Below are 21,735 nucleotides of genomic sequence, written 5' to 3' on the forward strand. Positions count from 1 at the left end.
TCAGCATCCATCTTGTTTGATCTCGCAGAGCGGCTGACGTTTCGGGACGTTCAGTCGCCGCAGGAGTTCCGGCACGGCGAGACGGCCGAGGTGGTGTGTGACGTCATTAGCTCGCCGGTGCCGGTGGTGGTTTGGTACTACCAGGACCGAGAGATCACCGAGGAGCACCACAGTAAGTTCTCATCACTGCTTCTGCTTTCAGGCTTCCTTGTCACTCGCTTCACTCCATCTTTGTCTTTTTGTTTTGTTTTGTTTTTTGGGAGTTGAACAGTTGGAGATTATGTCAAATTTCCTTTCACATGCTAAAGTTAGCTTCTTTGTCTTTTTTGTTACTTTTTTTGGCATTGATAAACAGCTGCTTTTGTTTCCAGCTCTTCTTCTACTGTGTTTATTACAGCCATGTGTAATCTACTGCCACACCACTGCCCGGTTTATTCACTCTAAAATAGTTACTGGAAACAAGCTGATTTCTTTCACTTTCTTGTTTTCTTTCGCAACATTTCGAAAGTTCACTTCTAATTCGCCTGACAATAGCCAAAGATTTTCACGCCAAGAGATGTAGCAGCGAGCCAAAGAGAGGGAGACGAACAATGTGGATTCTTCCAAGAAGGCTTTGTGAAAACATCAGCTTTTGTCGGTTGAATCTCATCAAACCACTCCAGCATGTCGTGATGAAGCAGATTCAAAGAGACTTGAGTGGTTTAAATCCGAATGAACAATACTGGTATGTAAAATTGTCACCATTATAGCGAGGAAGACGTTTCAGGTGCTGTGAATTGGGTCTTTTGCATTAGGAAGTATCAATTATAGGGCAAAGTAATATCACCAAACAGCGTAGCAGATGCTGATTATTCCAGTAAATGAATGATGAGAATAAAAGTTGCAAGTGAGAAGCAATCTCAAAAGGATTTTGGATGCAAACGTGCCAAATGGACTTGATTATTGAGAGGGAAAATGCTCATGAGTCCCCGATGTGGTCGGCTCCATCTCCCTCTCGCTGAAAGCCCTGCCAATGTGCCAAAAATACTGTTCTCTAGGAAATGCTGTTTCCTTCTTTTGTGTGGATTCACAATAAGACAAGGATGTAAAATCCCATGAATAGAATCCCCCATCAGCCCCGGAGGAGGCATCGAAACTTGGACAGAAACCGTGGCAACAAGCGGCTGAGAGGACGGATTATGGAGCGGTTTGAACGGCGATGTTCAGACATGAAACCCTGCGTCTTTAAGTTGCATTAATGCTGCTAAGTCGCCCTGCAATAACTTATTGTGTCAATCATCTTCCATCCCATTTGGAACAAACGCTGATGTATATCATTTATAGTGCTCTTCGCAGCTTTAATACCGTTAAATATCAGGAGGGTGGTCGACTGCATTTGCACAGAAAAGAGGAAGAGGCGCACTCAGAGGACAGATTCTTGATAGAAGGCAGGTGCAGTCATAAGAACCAGAAGGATTAAATATTTCTTCTCCTCCCTGATTTGCGTCTCTCCACACTCCCTCCATCCTTCCAGACAAAACCCACGCCTGATTAGAAGGAGTGACCCCTTTGAATCTGTCACATTTTTTAATTGAAATTCAAATCTTCAGTTGCACGGTAACGACGAAGCACGGAGGAGAAGTTTTCTTCTTTAATCATTTCGCTCTAATTACGATGCACGGTTATAAATATCTTTGCTCGGGTGGAAATGAGATAGAGGCCTCGGCAGTGCCGACCAATCTCCCGGCAGCCACAATAGGGCGACTGCGTGGAACTGTAATTGCAGGAGTGTTTATCTGTGTGGACTTTATCAGGTAAATGTGCTGAAGTGAAGATTGACAGTCTAACTATTGAAGAATGGAGATGGCAATTTTATCCTGCTGTTTTCCTAACTTTCTTATCTCGCTTCTCTCTCTATCACACGCTGTTGTTCTTTTGTCATTTCCCTCTTCCTCTCTTCTTCGCTCCCTTTCCACCCGTCCTCCTCTTTTTCACCCCGCTGTGAAGGCAGGTTCCAGGTGTTGCCCAACAACAACCTGCAGATCCACCAGGTGACCAAGGCCGACGAGGGCGTGTACCGCTGCGAGGCCAGCGTGGAGGCCCGCGGGGAGATCGATTTCGTGGACATCGCCGTGGTCGTCAACGGTGAGTGTCGTCGTCGTCGAGCCTTTCAAGATTCACGGCGACGCTCGGCCGTGCAGCAGCAGTTTTAAATCAAACCGCGCATCGTCACTCGAGCAGCGCTTCTAGGAAGTCGGGGAAGTCGTCAGAGACGGATTGATCTTCTACTTGAGCTGCGCTGAGTTTTCATTTCGGCTGCTCAAGGTGGGAGCAAAGCAGGACATGGGAAGCCTTTTCTGGTTGTTAAGCTCCTAGAAAGCAATGCTGACTGTTTGTCCAGGTCAGAAAGAATTTAGACTTTTTCCCTCAATGTTTTTATAAAATATGAACAGGAATAATTCGTAAACGGTAAGAAACTAGCGACTGCCACTTGCTGTTTGTGCCAGAGAGAGTTCTTCTGGGGTTTTTAGCAGCCGAGTTTTGATCCTGATACCAAATGTCTTTTCATTACTTTTCAGTTTTTTTCCCTTTGAAAGAAGAACATTTAGTTGGTACCAACAAAAAAAAGCATTGATTGGCGATACCCAGCCCTCATGTCTTTACAATACAATTTAAAGTTACTTTCTTGATATTTAGCGCAGATTTTCCAGCTCATGTATTGGCCGCAAAAGTGTTCTTTTCATTTAAATATGTTGGTCACATGTGAGGAAACATGTCTATAGTGTATATTTACGGCAGAGTTATGTGACGATTGCCGTATGTTTGTCCTAACCGTCTGTTATTCCGTCTGTGTGCAACATTACTCAGAAACGGACCAACAGATTTGCATGAAATTTTCAGGGAAGGTCAGAAATGACAAGGATCACCATATTAGATTCTGGCAGTGATGCAGCTTCGAGTTACAAAAGCACATCGGTTCTTTAAAGTGTCTTGACACAACCTGAATTGTAATTGGCGCGATATAAATAAGATTGAATTGACCTGAAATTATGCCAGTTGGCATCACAAAGCTTTGTCTTTCTTTCTTCTGTCTTTCTGTTACAGTGGATGAAGCTTGTGATATTGCACAATCACACTTTGATAGCAACAACAGCCTGCATGCTGGGATCTTATATATCAATAATAGCCTCATTTTGCGCCTGATCCATGATGGCGATGAGGCAGAAAAACACGGCAAAAGTCAGATAGTCTTAGTATTTCGCTGCTAAATTTCATATTTTCAGGGCAGCTCATGTCTTATTAAGAAGAACCGAGTTCCCTTTGGCTCCTTTGTAATTCACACCTCTGTAAAAAGCCTTTACATGACCTTCCAGAGGATAAAAATTTACATCAAAAATGGCTGAAATTCTTTTTTTTGTTGGAAACAATCTTCCCGTCATTATTTAAAAAATGGTGTTAAAGCGAAGCTGACAACCTTCAGCTACTCTGGAAAAAAATCCATAACTTAAGTCTTAAGGTCTGACATGTGGTACGGATGTGGTGTGAGAGAATTTTTTATTATTCTGCTTTCTGCCAACTCAAATAGGTGCTTATGAGTAATGTATGTTTCATGTCAGCAGCTTCCAAAACAGGATGGACAATCTAGGCTGTAAAGAAAGACGGATGTAAGGAAATCTATTCAAGTCTTGGTGATTAAAATGCCACTGATAGGTTGGAAATAGAATCCTTCTTTATTAACCCTCTCAGCCCCAAGCAGTTTTGTGGAACTTTTTGCTTTTTTAAATGCAATATAAAGTCCAGCACCATCTCTAGAAGTAGAGTGAACTCAGAAATGTTGTATGTGCAGTTTTAAAGTCACAATCACAAAAAGTAAAGTCACAAAAGTTGAATTTCTTTCATTATTTATGCACACAAAAACAATATGCAATATTTTTGCGTGCATACACAGCCTGCAGTCCAGGCAAAAAGCCCCAGAATTTTTCTCACAGTCGTTGCTAATGGCGTCACAGGGGCACCAATGAGCGTAGATTTTGTTTTATTTAGTTATTTTTTTTCAAGAATCTGGTCAGGGTAAATGTTTTATTCTTGGCAATCCTTGGTTCGAAATGAGACATTTAGCGTCAAGTAAGATAAGTAGCTCAATGATGATTGTGAGTGCCTTTCTGTTTAACAGTTTCTGGCAGTAATTAATGACTTTTTGAGCACAGCAGGCTTTTCAAATCTACTAACAGGCTTCGGGGTTGAAAGGTTTCCAAACAAAGATCTAGAAAGACAGTTAAGCATTTCTTAGACTTTAGCATGAATCAGGTTCCAGTTGTGGTTTTCTGTCCGGCTGGGCCTTAAAACTCTGCAAACATGACTTTCTGATGTACACTTGTAGCTTTCAAGATTTGCATAAAATAAACTGGAAAGCTAATCCTTGAAATAGACAAGACATTACAGAGAAAATGGCTTATCTTCATGTGGAAAACTTGCATTAAGCATCAATTAGCACTGAACACTGAAGCCATGGTATGTACACTATCGTTAAAAAGTTTGGGGCCACTTAGAAATGTCCACATTTTTGAAAACAGAGTGGTTTTTTAATCAGAAATACAGTCTAGATGTCGTTAATGTGGTAAATGACTCTTCTAGCTGGAAATGGTTGACTTTTAATGAAATATCTACCTAGGAGATGCTACATTGCTAATGCTACATTGTGTTAGCTAATGGTGTTGAAAGGCTAATTGATGATTAGAAACCTTTGTGCAATTATGCTAGCACATGAATAAAAAGTGTGAGTTTCCATGGAAAACATGAAATTGCCTGGGTGAACCCAAACTTTTCAATGGTAGTGTTTTGTTTTGGGTGTTTTATGCAAACAGAATAGGAGAAATTCTATGAATCAAACATGTTTTTTTCTTGGTCTTCCTTTAGGTTTTCCTCTTTGGTAGCTGTACTGTTTCATTTCAGCAGGAACATATGAGGGACAGCTTTATAGTCGGTGTATGTCTCATGCTGCTTCTGCTTGACCTGCTGCTGGCCACACAGCATGAATCCGCTCAGATCACTGCAGCCTGAATGCTGAACCACATATTCACACTCTTGTGGATGTCGTTTGTCTTGCAAAGTCTCAAATAGCACAGATGTGAAGCTGCAAAAAGTCCTGAAATTTCATGCGACACACTGCAGCCCAGGAAGTACTCTTGTCCCGCTGTTAGCAAATAGTTGAACACGAGCCGAGGCACAAATAAACCAACAACGGCATCCATTTAGATTCCGAGCAGACGCATGCTCCTCTTCACACGGTGTCAACAGATTAGCATGCATTAGGGAATGAGTTTCCTCTGCATACACAAGGTTTGTTGTTGCCGTTGTTGTTTTCAGAATTGAACATCATTCATTCTTTTTGCCTACAAGGTTAAAAGTGCAGTAAGTGAGCAGGGCTGGTTCAGGAGCAGCGGTGCTTGTCCTCGCTGATTCCACAGGAAAACTCTTCATTCTTCATTCTTTGATTAATTAGCAATAATTTGTTACCTTGAAAGGAACCTTTATTTTTCTTTGGCAACTCGTCTCCCGTTGATAAATCTGGAGACACGGAGGATAATAGCTGCACGTTGTAAGCTGTCAGTTTGTTGATGATCACTTAAGTGTTGCTGAGCCTGTTACTGGATTACTATAAGCATGAAGCTGACACATTTCACAGCTTGTTTACAGGGTTTTGATCATCTGCAGATCCAAGTCAGTGATTCTGAAATAGCACCTAGTGTAGCGCGGGAGCCGAGCTGGAAACTCGCGCTGAATGCACGGACTTTCGCGTGTTGTATTCAAACAGAGTTGTCAGCTTTGACAGATTCAGCTCCACTGCTCAGATAAATTCATCATTACTAGCCGACCTGCTCTTTCAAGTACTCTTGGCGTGGTTCTTTTAAGTTCTCTTTATGCTTTGGTGTGATTGAAAATTTCAATTAGCGACTGCTTTGGGCTCTGTGGCCCGAAAATCGAAGGATGTCATTTTAATTTTTTCATTTGTCCTCATTTACAGTGAGTCACCTGAGACTGTTGAAGTGATTGAAATGTGATTTCACGTCTTGCAACGGTTGAACAGCTGCAATATTGTCTCTGCCTATGTAATTCACTCACACCTAATGTAATAGAGTGGCCCTCTGCCCAAAAACTATGAATTGCATTCAATTTAGCACACCACTTACCTCAGTTCTGAGGAAGATCCAATAAGCCTGCTCAATGAGGCACGACCTATTATTGCAGCGACACGACACTTGCCGTGTGCTGCTGAGATGGGACGGCTGCAAAGCGCTTCGCTAAGCGTCCTGAGAGGAGAACACTCTCCGAGGGAGCCACACCCGGAGGGAGACCCTTTAAAGTGAAGTTCACTTTGCCTCAAGGAGACTGTCAATCCCTAAAGACTCTCTAGCTGAGTCGTGACTTGCATTTTGCCTGGAGAAGACAAAATCTGATTTGCAGAAACACCATTTGGTCCTCATGAAATATATAAAGTACTTGAAGCAAACTAAGACTTTTTAAAGCTAATGACTTTTGGTTTGGTAGACGAGGTGACATCTGTTGCAGATGTACTCAAAGCTCTCAACATGTTCTCTTAAAGCTGCTATTCCTTGTATTTTCTAACGTATTTTTACTCCGCGAAGGAACACAGCGGAGTTATGTGATGATCAGCGTTGGTTTGTCTGTCCATCTGTCTGTTCGCAACATTACTCAAAAATGGATTAACAGATTTGGATGAAATTTTCAGGGAAGGTCAGGAATGGCACAAGAACCAAGTGATTAGATTTTGGCGGCTTATAGATTGGATCCACGGATTTGCTCAAGATTTCTGTGTCATTCATAGACTGTATATAAAGATGGACGTAGCATCTGGCTCCAAAAATGAAGCCCACCCGGAAGTGTCAAAAACTTGCAATATCACGCCGTCCGCTAGGGTTGGCTCCAAAAAGCTTTTGCTCCATAGACCCCAATTCATTTTTGGAAAAAATAAAATGTGATAGACTGATTTTCTACAGCTCAGGATTTTTTTCCTATTAGTTTTCATGGTCAAAATGAGAGATCAGGTGGCCGATCTTAAAATAAATCAATACTGAATTTTAAATAAATCGTTAAAGTTGGCAGGGCCAGGGGGCGTGGCTATACTTGATTGACAGTCCCATCGACTGGTCCTGCCCCAAGTTGCTCTCCGGTCCAGCCTGTTTGATGACGCTTTTTACATCACTGGCTCCAAAAAATCCAAAATGGCGACCAGGAAGTAGCAAAATCCGGGCTTCATTTTCTCGGCGTTGAAACCAACGGGTGACGTCACGGTTAGTTCACGCCTGGTGTCATTGCGAGATAGCAGCATGGCGTCACTGTAGCTATGACAGCAAGTGAACACTGCGTCACATGATTGCAATCGTACTCCCAATCGATTTTTTTAAAGATGTCATCCGTCGAAAATCATACAGCTGAGCAGCGTTGTTGGAGTGTCTATGCTTTTCTTGTTTTAAAAGGACCATATTATGCAAAATCGAGCTTGTCACAGTTTTCAGTTTTTGTCTCCCCAGTGTGCCTAGACAAACACAAATCCTAAGAAAAGACAATTCCTTAATGTTTTCCTTTCTCAATAAGTCAGAAAATTTGTCTCTGAATGAGCTGTTCAAGCCCATTGTGATGTAACAACAAGCATCCTCCTCCTCTCAGCCATTCACTGAACTGAGTAGAAGCAGAGTTGTCCTCTGGGGCTGCATACAAAGTTGCAACACATTCAGAACAAACCTAAAAAAAAGGGATGTTATAATGTTATGACCCAGTTCAATACAGGAAAGGGAAGTGACAAACATACAACCATGTGCTCTCGATTGTGTCGAAATTTAAACCATTTAATGTAATGAATAACAGGTGGAAGGATGATGGATGCTGCTCCAATACAAAAGCAGAACTTCTGCCTAGAAGTTGGAAACCTCTTTCCTACCTCACAATAAGAAAAATTAAAAATCTTATGCTGCCTTCTGATACTCAAACAAGATGGACAGATGGAGGTTGCACCGCGAAACCCGGTATCAGTTCCATTCAGTCGACTTTTATTAATATATTCACAACATCTTCAGGAAGTAAGGTGAAGGCCTGCCATACATTAAAAAAATGTGCCCATAACCAAAACCCTTAACTTGGCTGAGCCTTTACTGATGAAACAAGTGTGTCATCCATGTACAAACACTACTCAGGTCTGCTATGAATTAAGAAGCACATAGAAAAGATTCCAAATCACATCTGACCCGACTGACAGCTGTTAAACTGCTGATGTGATGACTGGCGTTGATTGGAGAACAGCTCTGGTCCAATCGGTGAGGGTTCCAGGCAGAACCAAGGAGGAGCAATGAAAATGAAAGACTGGTCTGAGTGCAGGGACCAAACCAGGACAGGGGGCTTGAACTTGCCAATTTACATACAAAACTCCAAAAAGCTCAATCACGGCAAAGGTAAATGAGCGCAGTGGTGCAGGACCGTCACAATAGGAGTGGTGAAATGAATGATCTGAGCAGCGTTTTAGAGCTGAATCTTCAAATACGCATTCTGGGGAGGTGTGAGACTTACATTAACTTGTTAAAAAAAGACATATAATAGGGGACCTGCCGTTTAAATAATTGCACTAAAGTGGCGCTAATCATTTTTAAAAATATTAACAATGGTTTAAATCTCTGTGTAAAGTGAAAAGTCATCACTCAAAACCCTTTTCAGACACACATTACTGCTTCATCAGACTGTTAAAGTGGCGTTTATACGTCATTTGCACGATCCACGTGTGCAAATGTGGCCAACTTTCTTGCTTTGAAGATGCTTATATAGATCCTGTCATGGTAAAAACACTCTTGTATGCAATTCTTTAGACCAGTCCAGTTACAATCATCTTGGGCGCAGCAAAGTCAAGGATTCAGTGTTTCCTGAAAATAGTGACGGGTGGAATTGCTTTGGTGGAACATTTGCATGCAGAGAGGCGAAAACTGTAATTAAAATTGATAATCCAGCAAAAACCAGCAGCAGTGAGGTTGTTGTTGTTTCCAGAAGTGAAGTGGATTTTGAACACACAGATAGCAAGTGGAAAGGAGAAAGCCAGTAACAGGCTTATACCCATTCCCCATTCGATGAGTCAGATGAGTATAAGATAAATAGCCTAGCCGCGCTAGACAACCCACGGCAACGAATTTAATTCTCTGCCAGGGTGGGTCTAGTTACCCTCCATAAGGCTCGAGGCTGGATTCTCCTAAAACTGGCCGGACCAATCACCATGAAGTGTAGAGTCAGAAGGCGGACGTAACTAAGTGACGACAGAGGTGCGACGATTCTGACAAACAACCGGCGCGCAATAAACGGTTATCTTTCAACTCGGCTTTGGCCACAGCCCTTAAAGATTTGAAGCTAAAATTTAACTTGAAAGATAAAGGACGGCACTGAAGTGTTTCATTGAGAAGAAAGACGTATTTGGACTTACGCCGACGGGATATGGAAAATCCTTAATATACCAGTTGGCTCCGCTGGTTGGGAAGCTAATGGGACTTAGCCACAATCCGCCGGCGCTCTAGGAACTACGTCAGCCTATTCGTTGCGCTGATTGGTTGTATACCTACCCAATTGCTGCAGAGTGATTTGAAAGACAACCTTTTAGCCCGCCTCCCTCCCTGTCAAGTAGCCCTAGACCAGGGGTCGGCAACCTTTAACACTCAAAGAGCCATTTCGACTCGTTTCCCACAGAAAAGAAAACACCAGGAGCTGCAAAATCCTTTTGGCATTTAAAATGAAGACAACACTGCATATATCGCTTTTTTTTCTTTTTTTTTACCTCTATGCCCTTGTTAATCAGTCGTGATTAATTAATTACAAAGCCTCTAATTAGATAGATTCCTATTTTTTAATCGTGTCCTTCCACTAATATTAATCTTACTTGGTTCATGTCATTTTTGCTCTTGGACCTCATATGTTACGTAATGTTACCTGGAAATCCATATTTTGCGAATGTCTATTTGACTTGTAAAATCTATTTATCTATTTATCTATTTAGCGTGTTTAGTATCTCTGTAGCACTAAGCTGGCTTTTATTTCTGAAGCTGCGGTTGTTTCGGGGCTCAAAGGAACTTTTAGTTAAAGCAGAAAAGAAACTGCAGTGAGTTGTTCTGGAGGGGACAGAGATGGAAAGGACATTTCCTTAAATGCCACTTGCTGTCATGGGAGACTTTTGTCATCCACTCAGAGACCTGGACTGGAGCTCCACTTCTTGTGTTTCTACACATTTTTGCCAATATGAGAAGTTGTAGCTGTGCGAGAAAAAGGGCGGTGGATGTGCAGACTGCAAAGTAGCCCCATCCTCGTCTGAACAGATCACACTGCACACTAATGGATCTCTCTTGAAGGTGTTTGCTTGTTTTACAACAGCATCTCCTCTGTTGTCGAGTGCACAGGAGTTGTTTCTACAGATGTCACAGTTAAGCCCTGAAGCTACATTTCCTGCAAAAATAGATCTGGGAATAGTTCGAATCGTGTCCAGTCCCCATCAGAGCCTTTCATTTATGGTCAATCTCTTGGATTCCTCTTCCTCCGTGGGTTTTAATTGTAAACACAAGGCAAGCAGAGGATTTCCAAAGACAGCCACAGGGGCTTGCAGAGAATATACCGCATCGACAACAACCTGGAATGATCGAACACAGACTCTGAACACAAGCAGATGGACGTTGCTGGGAGGCTCCGGTATGTCAATGAGTGCAACACACTACATGTTTTATCAATCAGCTGCAGCCAGTGGACTGTTGCGGTGCCTGGGGATGTGGCAGGAAGGTAAGACAAACAAAGTGATCGAGGAAGAAAACCAGAAGAACGTTTTTTTCTCTGTCTGAAGACCCCTAGAGGAAGACAGTACAAGAAAGGATGGAGATTAAACTGATGCAGCCACAGGGCGTCTTGGGCATCCACCTCATCTGTTGAGCTCTAACATGGAGCTCTTGTTCACACTCGTTTGGGCCAAAACCGGACTGGACATCGATTCTTGTCAATACAGCAGCAGTGGCGGCTAACAGGGACGGAGGAGAAAACCGGACACCGCTGCAAAAAAGTCTCGGGCTTGCTCTGTTTTTCTTTGCTGTTTTTTTTCATCCTGCTTATTGCATTTTGCCCAACTGGATCATCAAATTTCACTGTCAGGACTGCGGTTCCCAACCTACTGCTGCATAGTGGCTTGGTGGTTAACACTTTTGCCTTGCAGCTAGAAGATGCTCCAGCTTCCTCCCTCAGTCCAAAAACATGCTGAGGTTAATTGGTGATTCTGAACATTCAGATTCATCCTGAAACGTCCAAACTTCCAGTCTGAGACATTTAGGGAACTTGTCCTAAAAACTGAGTCAACTTTTACATTTTTAGCATTGATGAAAGCAAAATATATAAATATTCAGCGCAAATACGTTTGATAACACATGCAGATAAACTGGAAATACATTTATGCAACACCTCAAAGCCAACGAACAGACAAATCCTCCAGTATTCCATGTCTGTAAGGAGTTTAAAAACCCCTCAGGTCCACTTTAAAGTCTCCTAGCCAACCTTAGTTTAAAGAATCAGTTAGTAGAAGTAACATGTTCAAAAATGCTATCAAGGTACAGTATTAAAGTTTTCCAGCTCGATGTCAAACCCGCTGAAGAGAAAGCAGAGTATCTGGCCTCTCGATTCTAAAAAAAGAGAACATTGTGAGAATTGTGTCCAACAATAGCTTTGATTATTTCATGACTGGCTTTATGACACTCTTGTGTTCCTGAATTGGTTTCTGCACAGCCAGCCATCAGTTCAATCGATTGGCTGATTGACTGCTGCAGCGTGTTTATGGTTAATTTTTATTGTTGAGCCTACAATTGAACTTGATCCCGTCTCAGCGGTGGGCGTTACGCGGCCAGATTCTGCTCGTAGCACCGGTACGTCCTGCTGATCTTTTGATGTGGAGTGTCAGAACAAGTGTCAGTTCTCTGGCTATTCCAGCAATATGTTAGCACTCGCTGCTTTGGCCAGTCATGTAGAACAACATTTTGTCTGAAAGCAAGGCTGAAGCAGCTTACTGTATACACCACAACCCTCCCCAAGCAGAGTCATAAATATTCATTGGTCAGTTGATAAAAGAGTGGTGGTTTCTTGCCCATAAGCATGCAGCGAATGAAGCTCCACTGACCCGCTGCAGCTCCCACTCTCCAGTGTATCATCAAAGCCGACTGTAGATGAGGATGATGGTGCTTCGGGTGAAAGGGACCACCCGCTGAATAGTTAATCAACCCGAGGGCAAAACAGCTCAGTGTCTTGGAGAATGCAGAACATTTCAGGAGGTGATCGCAAAGGTTACCACGGATGAGTCATGTAAGCCTGTCATGTACTGTCTGTAAGCACAACACGGGGAAGAAACTTAGCAAGGATTTCAACAGACACACATAGAATTAACTGTATTGACGATCTGCATTGTTTTTTCTGTTTGTTAGCTACGTTGCTCAAAAACATCTATCAAATTTGGATGAAATTTTCAGGGAAGGTCAGAAATGACACAAGGACCAACGGATTAGATTTTGGAAATGATGCGGCTTATATTCTATATATTCTGTATCATTGCGAGATAGTGGCATGATGTCACTGTAACTATAACAACAAGTGAACACTATGTTGCGGCATTTTAAGATTGAACAAATAGGATGTGTCAACCAGATTTTAGAACCAACATTGATAAGATTGGAAGACCTAACACGTCAACTGAATCTACGCAAACACTAAATAATCCTGTGGAAAGCGGAAACCCAAAGGGAGCCCATGAAGCCTATATAAGGCATAAGACCGGAAGTGCATGCCCTCTCTTCATCTGCACTCGTGAGTTGAAACTAAGGTCACACCGAGCTTTAAAAAAGAGGAGGTGGTTTAAACTTTTGATACCATTACATCATACGACGATATAACGCTTTGTGTTGTCAGTCAAAATCTCAAGATTTTGCTCGTGTTTGTTCTTCCAGCCTCTGTATTGAATAAACCGTTGACTCTGAAGACTGTTCGAAGACTTTTTCTTGAGAGCTTTTTGATGACTCCAACTTTTGATCCAGAATTGATTTTTGACTCCATGCTTGACAAAGCGGCCTGAACATCACTGGCCTTTGGCGAGCAGGCTGAGGCACAGCTACGTTAGCTGCATGCTGACGATTCCATGATTGCGATCCTGCTGCAAATCGACCACTACGGACTTATAAGGACTTATCCACTGGAAATGATACAAGGAGGTGTTTCTGAGACTTATGAATTACTGCTGCATTGTGCTGCATTTCTGATGCTTATGTGTATGAGCCATCTTGTTTTTTAGAATATGTGGAAATTTGACATCGTTTGCATGTTTAATTGCGGCCGTGTATCTTGTCAGTATGTTTTGAAAAATGCAATGTAAAGCCCATTTTAAGAGAAAGACACAGAACTGAGCACATTCCCTGTTAAGTACCACTTAATCTCAACTAATCTACCTCGAAATTGCATCACAATCTCGATAACTGCGTTGCCTCTAAGTTGAACGGCGTGTAAAATTAAAAACTAACAATTTAGTTTCACTTCATTAAAAATGCAGGCTCCAAAGTGGAACAAAAGTTGAAGCGATTCAGATCTTTTATTTTTCCAAAACTCGTCCACTGGTATTTTTGATGATGAAGTTGTGTTGTTGTACCTTCCTCTTTAAAATACACTAAGGACCCATCGATGTTTTGTTGAATAAAGAGGACATTTACTCTTCAGAGTTTTACTGTCAGCAGCTTTTGATCATTATCATGCTGGAATATTCCTCTTCTTCAAGTTTCTGCAGACTGGGACTCATTCTTCAGCCCTATGTCATCACAATCCCACCTCCGTGCTTCACTGTCAGGACTACTACCGTGGCTCATTTTAAACCTCCTAAACACTGCTGCAACTGTGTTTCCACTCATTTTTTGATTTACGTTTGGAAATTGCTCGAAATTCTGTGGAGCCACGATTGCTAAACATGCAGATTATGAATGGCAATTGTACTCAGTTGTGTTTGTGATCAGAGGTTTACTAGCTTGCGTGTCAGTGATCACAGGTGTATTCACATTTGTTGCATTGTGTTTCTACGTTTTTGCCTGTAATTTTAGTGTAGTATTTTGGGGGAAAAAAAACAAACAAACAGTGGTTTTGGTTGTTCCTAAGAGGAAATGCTCCAGCTGCTGATTTAGAAATATCCCTTATTTGACATTTGAATGATATTGTACAGAGGATAAGTGAACCTCAGCTAACATCTACATTTTTCACTGTGCGGACACGTGAGTTGCTGCTATTCAAAACATTCTATCTCATATCTGTGGGTAGCATCTGCCAACTTTTTCATTTTACACCCTTCAGTAGAGCCTAATGTTTTTATCAAACATCTCTCTGCATTTTGATGACCCCACTAGCCACAGCAGTCAGTCAGTTTCTATGGCAACTGAGGATGACAATGATTCAAAATGCAAATAACTTCCTGATTTTTTTGCCTGGATCCGTCTTCAATGCATCCACTTAATTGTTACTTCACTTACTTACACATTAAAGCCACAATTTAGTATTATTTTTTCCACCGTCAAGATTTCTCAAATTGTTTTGACGTTGATCAGAAGTGCTCAGAGAACGTAAATACTCCTCTGTGTTTCATTCCTAATTGTAAATCGGGGCTGATTTGATTCCAGCCTGTGTGCTAATCTAGAAGGCAAAACAAATCCCTAATAAGCACTCCAGCAAAGGTCTTGTCTCACAACACTGACTTGCTGAATTTCTCGTAGGTGTAATGCGGTTATGACATTTACCGAGAACACTTCCCGGCTTCGAAACGCGGGCGATCCACTCTTCATTGAAGCCTATTAGCAGCGAACGGAAAACCTCCAGCTCCTCGCCATGCATTCAAATCGGCCCAAGTACATCTTGAAATATATTTACAGTGCGTGTTTGCGGGGATGTCTGTAAACGTCACATTATCTCCACCGAGCCTCTAAAGTTTCAAGGATATGACTAATACATGGCGAATTCACGAAGCTTGCCAGATTCCTTTTGGATGCTTCAACCCTGTTGCTGATTTGCTCTTTTGAAGTCTTTCTGCTTGGCAGTGTGTCTCATTAACAGGGCTGTTTCAACAAGGCTCGCTGATGTGGGAGTGCATTGCACAGGAAGAGAGGGACACTGGAGAATGGAGATCTATTGGCGTGGAAATCAATGGTTATCATGTCAGGCAGATGCTCGCTCCTCTCACTCGCCGAGTCAGTGCTATTGGAAAGGACTCATGGTGTTTGATTACTGCTCAGGCCGTTTTTATCCCTGAAAAGCTTTCTGCACGTTCATGTGTATGCGCTCGTTCTGGCCTGTGCTTCCTATTGTGTGTTGATTTTTACAGGCAAAAATGGAGATTTTCATTATTTTTAAAGGATAAATGGTACATAAACAACACCAGGCAGCACATGGATCACACACTGTGGAATTTAGATGTACCGTGAAGAGTTTTTCTCCTCATAATAATACACACTGGAGTCGTTAGTGTAATTGATCTTTTATGAAAGACTACAGTACACTGCAGTGTTGGTTCATTAGGTATCCGCTATGATGCTTTGTTATGATTAGAATTCCCTATTCATTATCCTGGCTATGTAGAATGTATTTTTCCTGCTGGCTTTACCACTGTTTTGCCTCAGAAACAGCATTTTAATGAGACTTAAAGCCATGTTTAATATTTAATCTTAATCTTTTTCCGCATTGTTTTTAGATCTAGGTGGAATAAGTGTCCTCCAGATGACATCACTTGGAGGACGAATTCAAATTCATTAACTCTCAATAACTCCCACGGCAAATGAGGACTGTTTACAGTGGCGGAATATAAAACAATTCGAGCTTTGTTTTCCCAAGAAGTGACACGTTTATTGCCTTTCCACCCTTTCTGTTCGATCAGAGGGAGACAAATGGAGCTGAAACAATAGCACCATGCAGCTGCCAGTTACAATAACACACATTTAACGTGAGTGCAAACATCTGTTAAGTCGGATTTTATTTGCACGATTGGACTAGCCAGCTGATAATTAAAACCAGACATGCTTTTAATTGATTTCCCTTCATTTTCCTGTGAATGGTTGTTTGTGTGGGAAGTGTTGAGCTTGAGTTTTGCTGGTCGTCATCTTAAGCTGATTAGACTGTAGATGAACTGATGCTACAATAAAATCGGCGCCAGAATTAGAATTCTCATTTGATTGTTTTTTGTTTTTTTTCATGGTTTACTGCAGACAACTCTTGTTTGATGGAGTTTAATCTCAGCAAACACAATTACCTCTGTTGGTTCAAAACAAAACATACAGCACACAGGCCTCATTTTATTGTGATATCCGACAAAAGGCATGGGACAGATTTAGAGTATATGAAGAAACAATGACTCTTTTCCCTTTTTTCATAATGGCCTTTAGACAGGCAGACGCTGCACTTCAATGCAAAATAATTCATTACTTTTACATTTAATGGTTGGGTATTTGATCTTTGCTATACTAAAAAAATACTAGCTCCATTGTAAGAACTCAACAAAACTCAGCTATGATTCAACATCCAGCTTTATTTTTGATGCCAGATTCAATGCTGCTCAGCGTGGAGAATACCAAATTTCTGAGAGATGCTCCACCATTCTTCAAACACTTTATTTTTTTAAGCTGCTCCTTGCTGGAGGGAGTTATGTTGCTCTCCCTTTTTTCCCTTTCAAATACCCCAAAGGTGTTCTATTGAATTCAGAAGACATACTTGTTTTCCACTTTTTTTATTCTTGAGAAACTCTTGCGTGATTTTGGCAGTTGTGTTCTGGATCATTATCAGGCTGGAATGTTTCTCTTCTGACAGAGTTTTGCAGGATGAGTCGAAAGTTGTCAGCCATTAGTTTGGTTAATCCACAGACATCCATGGTGCTACCTATAAACGTCAACTCCACAGTGCCTTGGACACTCAAGCAGCCCCATATCGTCACACTTCCACCTCCGTGCTTCGCTGTCAGGACGATGCATTCACTGTGGTACACCTGATCAGGGTCACACCAAACATGTTGGAACCATAGTAGCCAAACAAATTTATTCTCATCTTTTTTTTGTTTTAACTTGTGCGTCAGCGATCTCGGGTGTATTCACTTTTGTTGCATTGAGTTCCTACTTCGGAACCTGTATTTTCTACATAGTCTTTCCAGTATCTGATTTTGATTGTTCGTACGAGAAAGCGCTGTACTTGCCAGCTTTTAATCAAGCAGTTCTTGAGAGGATATGCAATTTGAAAGACCTCATTCAGCTTATGTGTTGAGCCCTGTGGTTTGTATTTAGACACATTACCCAAGTACCATCTGATCACAGGCCTCTGCATTGACACCTGCTATAAGCATTCTCATTATCCCGATCCCGCTCACACTGTAATCAGATCTCATTATGCAAATGCAGTAGGTGGAGCTGGTGGACTAATTGACAAATAAGGCACGTCCCGATGCTGTTCCTCATTCTCCCCTGGTTGAGGAAAGGGGTCTTCTGTAGCTTTTAGCAGTGCTGCCTTGAAAAAGAAGCAAAGAAGTTTGGTGACCTTTCAGCGAGCGGGGCAGACTTTTTCATCAGTGTGGCCAAACAGTACAGATTGCATTGGTCTTCACTTTAAGATGTGGTGGGGTCGATTTAATAGCAAATCCAGTGGGAAAGCATTCTGCAGGCAGCATGTGGTTTACTTCACCTGGATATCCAGATACAGGAAGTGTTTCTTGAAGCGTATTAAGTTCATTTTATTCAAGATTTTGAAAGTAGATGGCTAGTTTAAGGCCCACCACAAAACCACAGGGCATAAATGACAATACTGCAAATCAATGAGCAGGTTACAGTAATGGAAATATTGGATTTGTGTGTGGCTATTACTCCATTATCATAAAGTGTCCGGTATTTTATCTGCAGGATTAGCCAAAAACCATCCGGTAGCTGTATCTACTATCAATACCTTCCATCCTTTGTCACATAACTAAGCTATTATTTATGCTACTTTGTCTTCTGCATTGCCCACACATAAGTAGCTGTTCAGTCTCAGGCGTTCAAGTAGTGCACTCATTTGATTCTCACCTATTTTCGAGTGTCACAGCCGTCACGTACCCAACGGAAGCAAACTGGAGGCGTAAACGCTCCGGTAAGTCGCTCCAAACATGTTTAATCATCGCATGAGATTGGACAGCAGCTACTGTGGGAGTCGAAGTGCGGCGTAAGTACAGGCTTGAGCAATGGATCGAGACGCCTGATAAACATGCTTGTGCCATGAAGCTGTCATTCTCCTTGTCAGTGCAGTGGGGAAGATAGAAAAGGCCGAGGCTGCTTCCCCTCTGCTCGCCTTTTACCGAACGACAAGATGACAGTCGTCGGTTGTTTGGATGACAGAGACACACTGGCGTCTTCCTGACATCGTTCAGCAAATACTCTCGATAAAGTCATCCACACCGCTGCTGTTTATCAATACAGCTGCTGGTGGAAGATTGAGGAGACCCATGCTGCATTTATACGGACGCTATACGATGCATGTCAGTTGTGCGGCAAATTTGCAGCCGCATATAAGCAGGAAAAATATGCAAAGCTCAAGATCTTGATATCTGAAAAGATGGCTCAAAGGCCAGAACAGAGCAACCCGGGTGTGATTTGTTGTATCAACCACATCCTCGGTTGCTTTTGCTGTCTCTGTTTAGCTGACCGTAACAAATAAAAGCCAAGAAGCCCAGAAAGTTCTATGTAAAAATGAGGTGTTTTCAGTAAAAATCGCTTTGTTTCCAAAGACAAACAAATATTTGTTTGTTTCTAAGAATTTACATTTCTTTTGTGTTTTATTTCAGCATAGTTTTGTGTCTTTGTGTGTTTTCTATTTAGTTACATTCATAGACTGTATATAAAGACAGCGATGTTTGAAAAATGAAGCTCTGCATTTATTCAAACAGCCAGCAGGGGGGCGACTCGACTGGTTGGTGGTTGTATAATAGTCTAGTGCAATCTTAATCGATTTTTCACCTCACTAAACACTTTCTTCGTCACTTTATGGTCTCAGTCCTGAGTTTAAAGTGTCCCTCAATATAGCATGTTGTTTTTTTTGTAAATTTTGGTCCCAGTTTGGGGAAAATAGTCAATAAAGCAGGACTTACTGATGCACAACCTAGTGATTTAAGGAGTCATGTTCATGTAGTTGCACAGAGAGTTCTGGGATTTTCAGTGAGATCCACTCTTCATTTCTTAAAACCAGTTTCAAAAGATAAGGATGACAATGACTGAATTTGAAACTAAAGGCTTCCAAACGAGTCCACAAACCAAAGGGTGATGTCACAGTGGCTAAGTCAGTCTTTGAAAACAGTCTATGCTCGTTGTATGTAATCAGAGGATGTAAAAACATCAACTAATCATGAAATAATGACATGTTGATGTTCCTTCTGCGGCCTGGGTTCAAGCACTGAGGTAAATTAAAGTGGCGTTAAAGGGCATCCTTGTCGTGCTCTGCTTTCGTCGCAAGAAGTGGAAGGAGAACTAATTTGTAAAGATAATATCCACTGATTTGAAATGAATGCAGAACTGCGGAGCGTTCTCGGTTTGTATTTGCATGCCCTTCAAGCCACTAACCTTAAAATCACGGCGATGATGATGAGCACTTCCAGTTTTGACTCTGCGCAAATTGGCCTCGCTAGATGAACAATTGCTGGAGCTCCAGCACTTGACAGGAATTGAATAGTTTAGTCACAAAAGAAAAGCGCTGGTATTCACGGCTGGTTCTGATGTCGAAACACATTTCCTGTCTTGCCATTGTTTGTGTGGATTTAGCCGAGCATTTCGAAATCAGACAATAGCATTATGGTTTCATATCGCTGTGTTCCGCTCCTTTTGTGTTTTTTACCAAAGCTGGGTCAAAATGTTATTTGAAATCCTCGTGGGATTACCAACAGAAGTAGCTTTTTGAGAGTGTGCTCACAGGCTACTCACAAGGCCAATTTATTCCCTTTGAAAATGTTGCTTTCCACCATCTCGTTGTGTGAAGTCTGAGATTTCTTCAAGAATATAGTCTTGCTTAAACACCATTAACAACATGTGCTATTTCTTGTTCTGTTTTTGTGTCTGCAGTCCCTCCGGTGTTGTCGGTGTTCCAGCAGTCCTTCAACGCCACAGCCGACTACCAGGAGGCAGTCACCTTTACCTGCCTCACCTCCGGATCTCCCGACCCGGTGGTCACATGGCACAGGTACCTAAAACATCCTTAATACCCCACATCAGTCTCTGACATGCAGCTCAGGGATATTGGACAGAAAAGACCAGGCTGTGGGCCCAGAAGTTGAAAGAGAATAGCTGTGCACACAAGTGGACTCCCAAAATATGATATCCCCTGTGTGATTTCTTTCCAAAACCTTGAGCATTAATCTGCTATTATAACAGCCTCCGCTCGTCTGGGAAGGCTTCCCACAAGATTTTGGAGCCTGGTTGCAGGGATTTGCTCCCATTCAGCCAGAAGAGCATTAGCGAGGTTCGACACTGATGTCGGGCGATAAGGCCTGGCTCGCATTGGCGTCCCAATTTATCCTATAAGTATTGGTTGACGTCGAGCCTCTGTGCAGGCCAATTCTCTCACACCAGACTGAAGAAAACGTTTCTTTAGCGCGAAAGGATTGTGATGTTGAAACAGGAAAGGGAAATCTTAGCTTTGTAGAGCATCAAGTTTTCAGCCTTGTTAATGTGTCCATGTGGTGCTTTTGTATGCTGGAAAACAGATTCAGACTTCTGGGATGTCATGTGCAGCAAACCCAAGGAACCAACTGGCCTTTCCACATCATCATTATTCTTCTTCAGAATGAGTTTCCTGTGCTTTTTATTTGTTTATTTGATTTTATCATAGACCTACTGCAGTATCATGAGGGCAAAAGAGAAAATAAAACCACCAAACCAAATCTATTACCTAAAATAATGTCCGAGCACGAGTAGGAGGAAGTTTAAGTTATTAGCTCGTAGCTGCTACATGTCTGTACATCTCATATCGGACTGTTTCCTGTTTGTATCAAACCAAAAACACACCTCACATTATATTATTCAAGCAATCATTTTTCTTAAATTGTAGTCATTTTGAGATCATCATCCAGAATTTGCCAGACTTTTGCTCCACAAGCTTATGAGCTACTAGCAAATAGCTTTATCAAATTTCTTCTTAATGCAAAGTTTCCTTCATAGCAATGACACCGTTTTTGCCAACTTTGCTGTTATATATTTTCTTTTGTTAAGTTTGTGATCCACAAGTTCTAGAGCGTAAATCGGTGTGAGTTAAATTAAGTCATTTTAATGCTGGAAGGGATTATTTTCATATTATGCAACACAGAGATGAGTTACTTGGAGTGAAATTAATGAGTGGTGAAGGACTTTAAGATTCATTTGAATGAACAGGCCTTCGAGACACGCAGAACAAACATCCAACTACTCGAATGGCCATATATTGTAATTTAAAGCACAATGTTGTGTGGTTCATGAATCATTTAACCTATTTCCAGAAAATACAGCGTACATTCGCTCCTACTCATAATAACAACAGATGCATCTTTATTCGAGCCTCTGTGTGTGCCATTACATCCTTGAGAAAATGCAGATTTGGTTTCAGATCAAGCAGGTTTTCGAGCTGAGAATTTGTAGTCCGCCCTCACACGTTGCCCTCAGAAGCCACGCTATGATATCACACGCTGCGTAGCAACCG

General features: G+C 41.8%; 1 protein-coding gene across 3 annotated transcripts in view; it reads left to right on the forward strand.

Moving 5' to 3' along the window:
* Positions 1–21,735, forward strand: part of LOC110961821 (neural cell adhesion molecule 2) — a 361,000-nt gene that overhangs the window by 268,297 nt on the left and 70,968 nt on the right. For all 3 annotated transcript variants that reach the window (XM_051943455.1, XM_051943453.1, XM_051943454.1), the window contains exons 4-6: positions 29–172; positions 1,987–2,124; positions 20,127–20,244. In XM_051943455.1, coding sequence (XP_051799415.1) covers positions 29–172; positions 1,987–2,124; positions 20,127–20,244 — 400 coding nt within the window. The remainder of the gene's footprint in view (positions 1–28; positions 173–1,986; positions 2,125–20,126; positions 20,245–21,735) is intronic.

The sequence above is a fragment of the Acanthochromis polyacanthus genome, chromosome 22 (assembly GCF_021347895.1).
Source record: "Acanthochromis polyacanthus isolate Apoly-LR-REF ecotype Palm Island chromosome 22, KAUST_Apoly_ChrSc, whole genome shotgun sequence".
Classification (NCBI taxonomy): domain Eukaryota; kingdom Metazoa; phylum Chordata; class Actinopteri; family Pomacentridae; genus Acanthochromis; species Acanthochromis polyacanthus.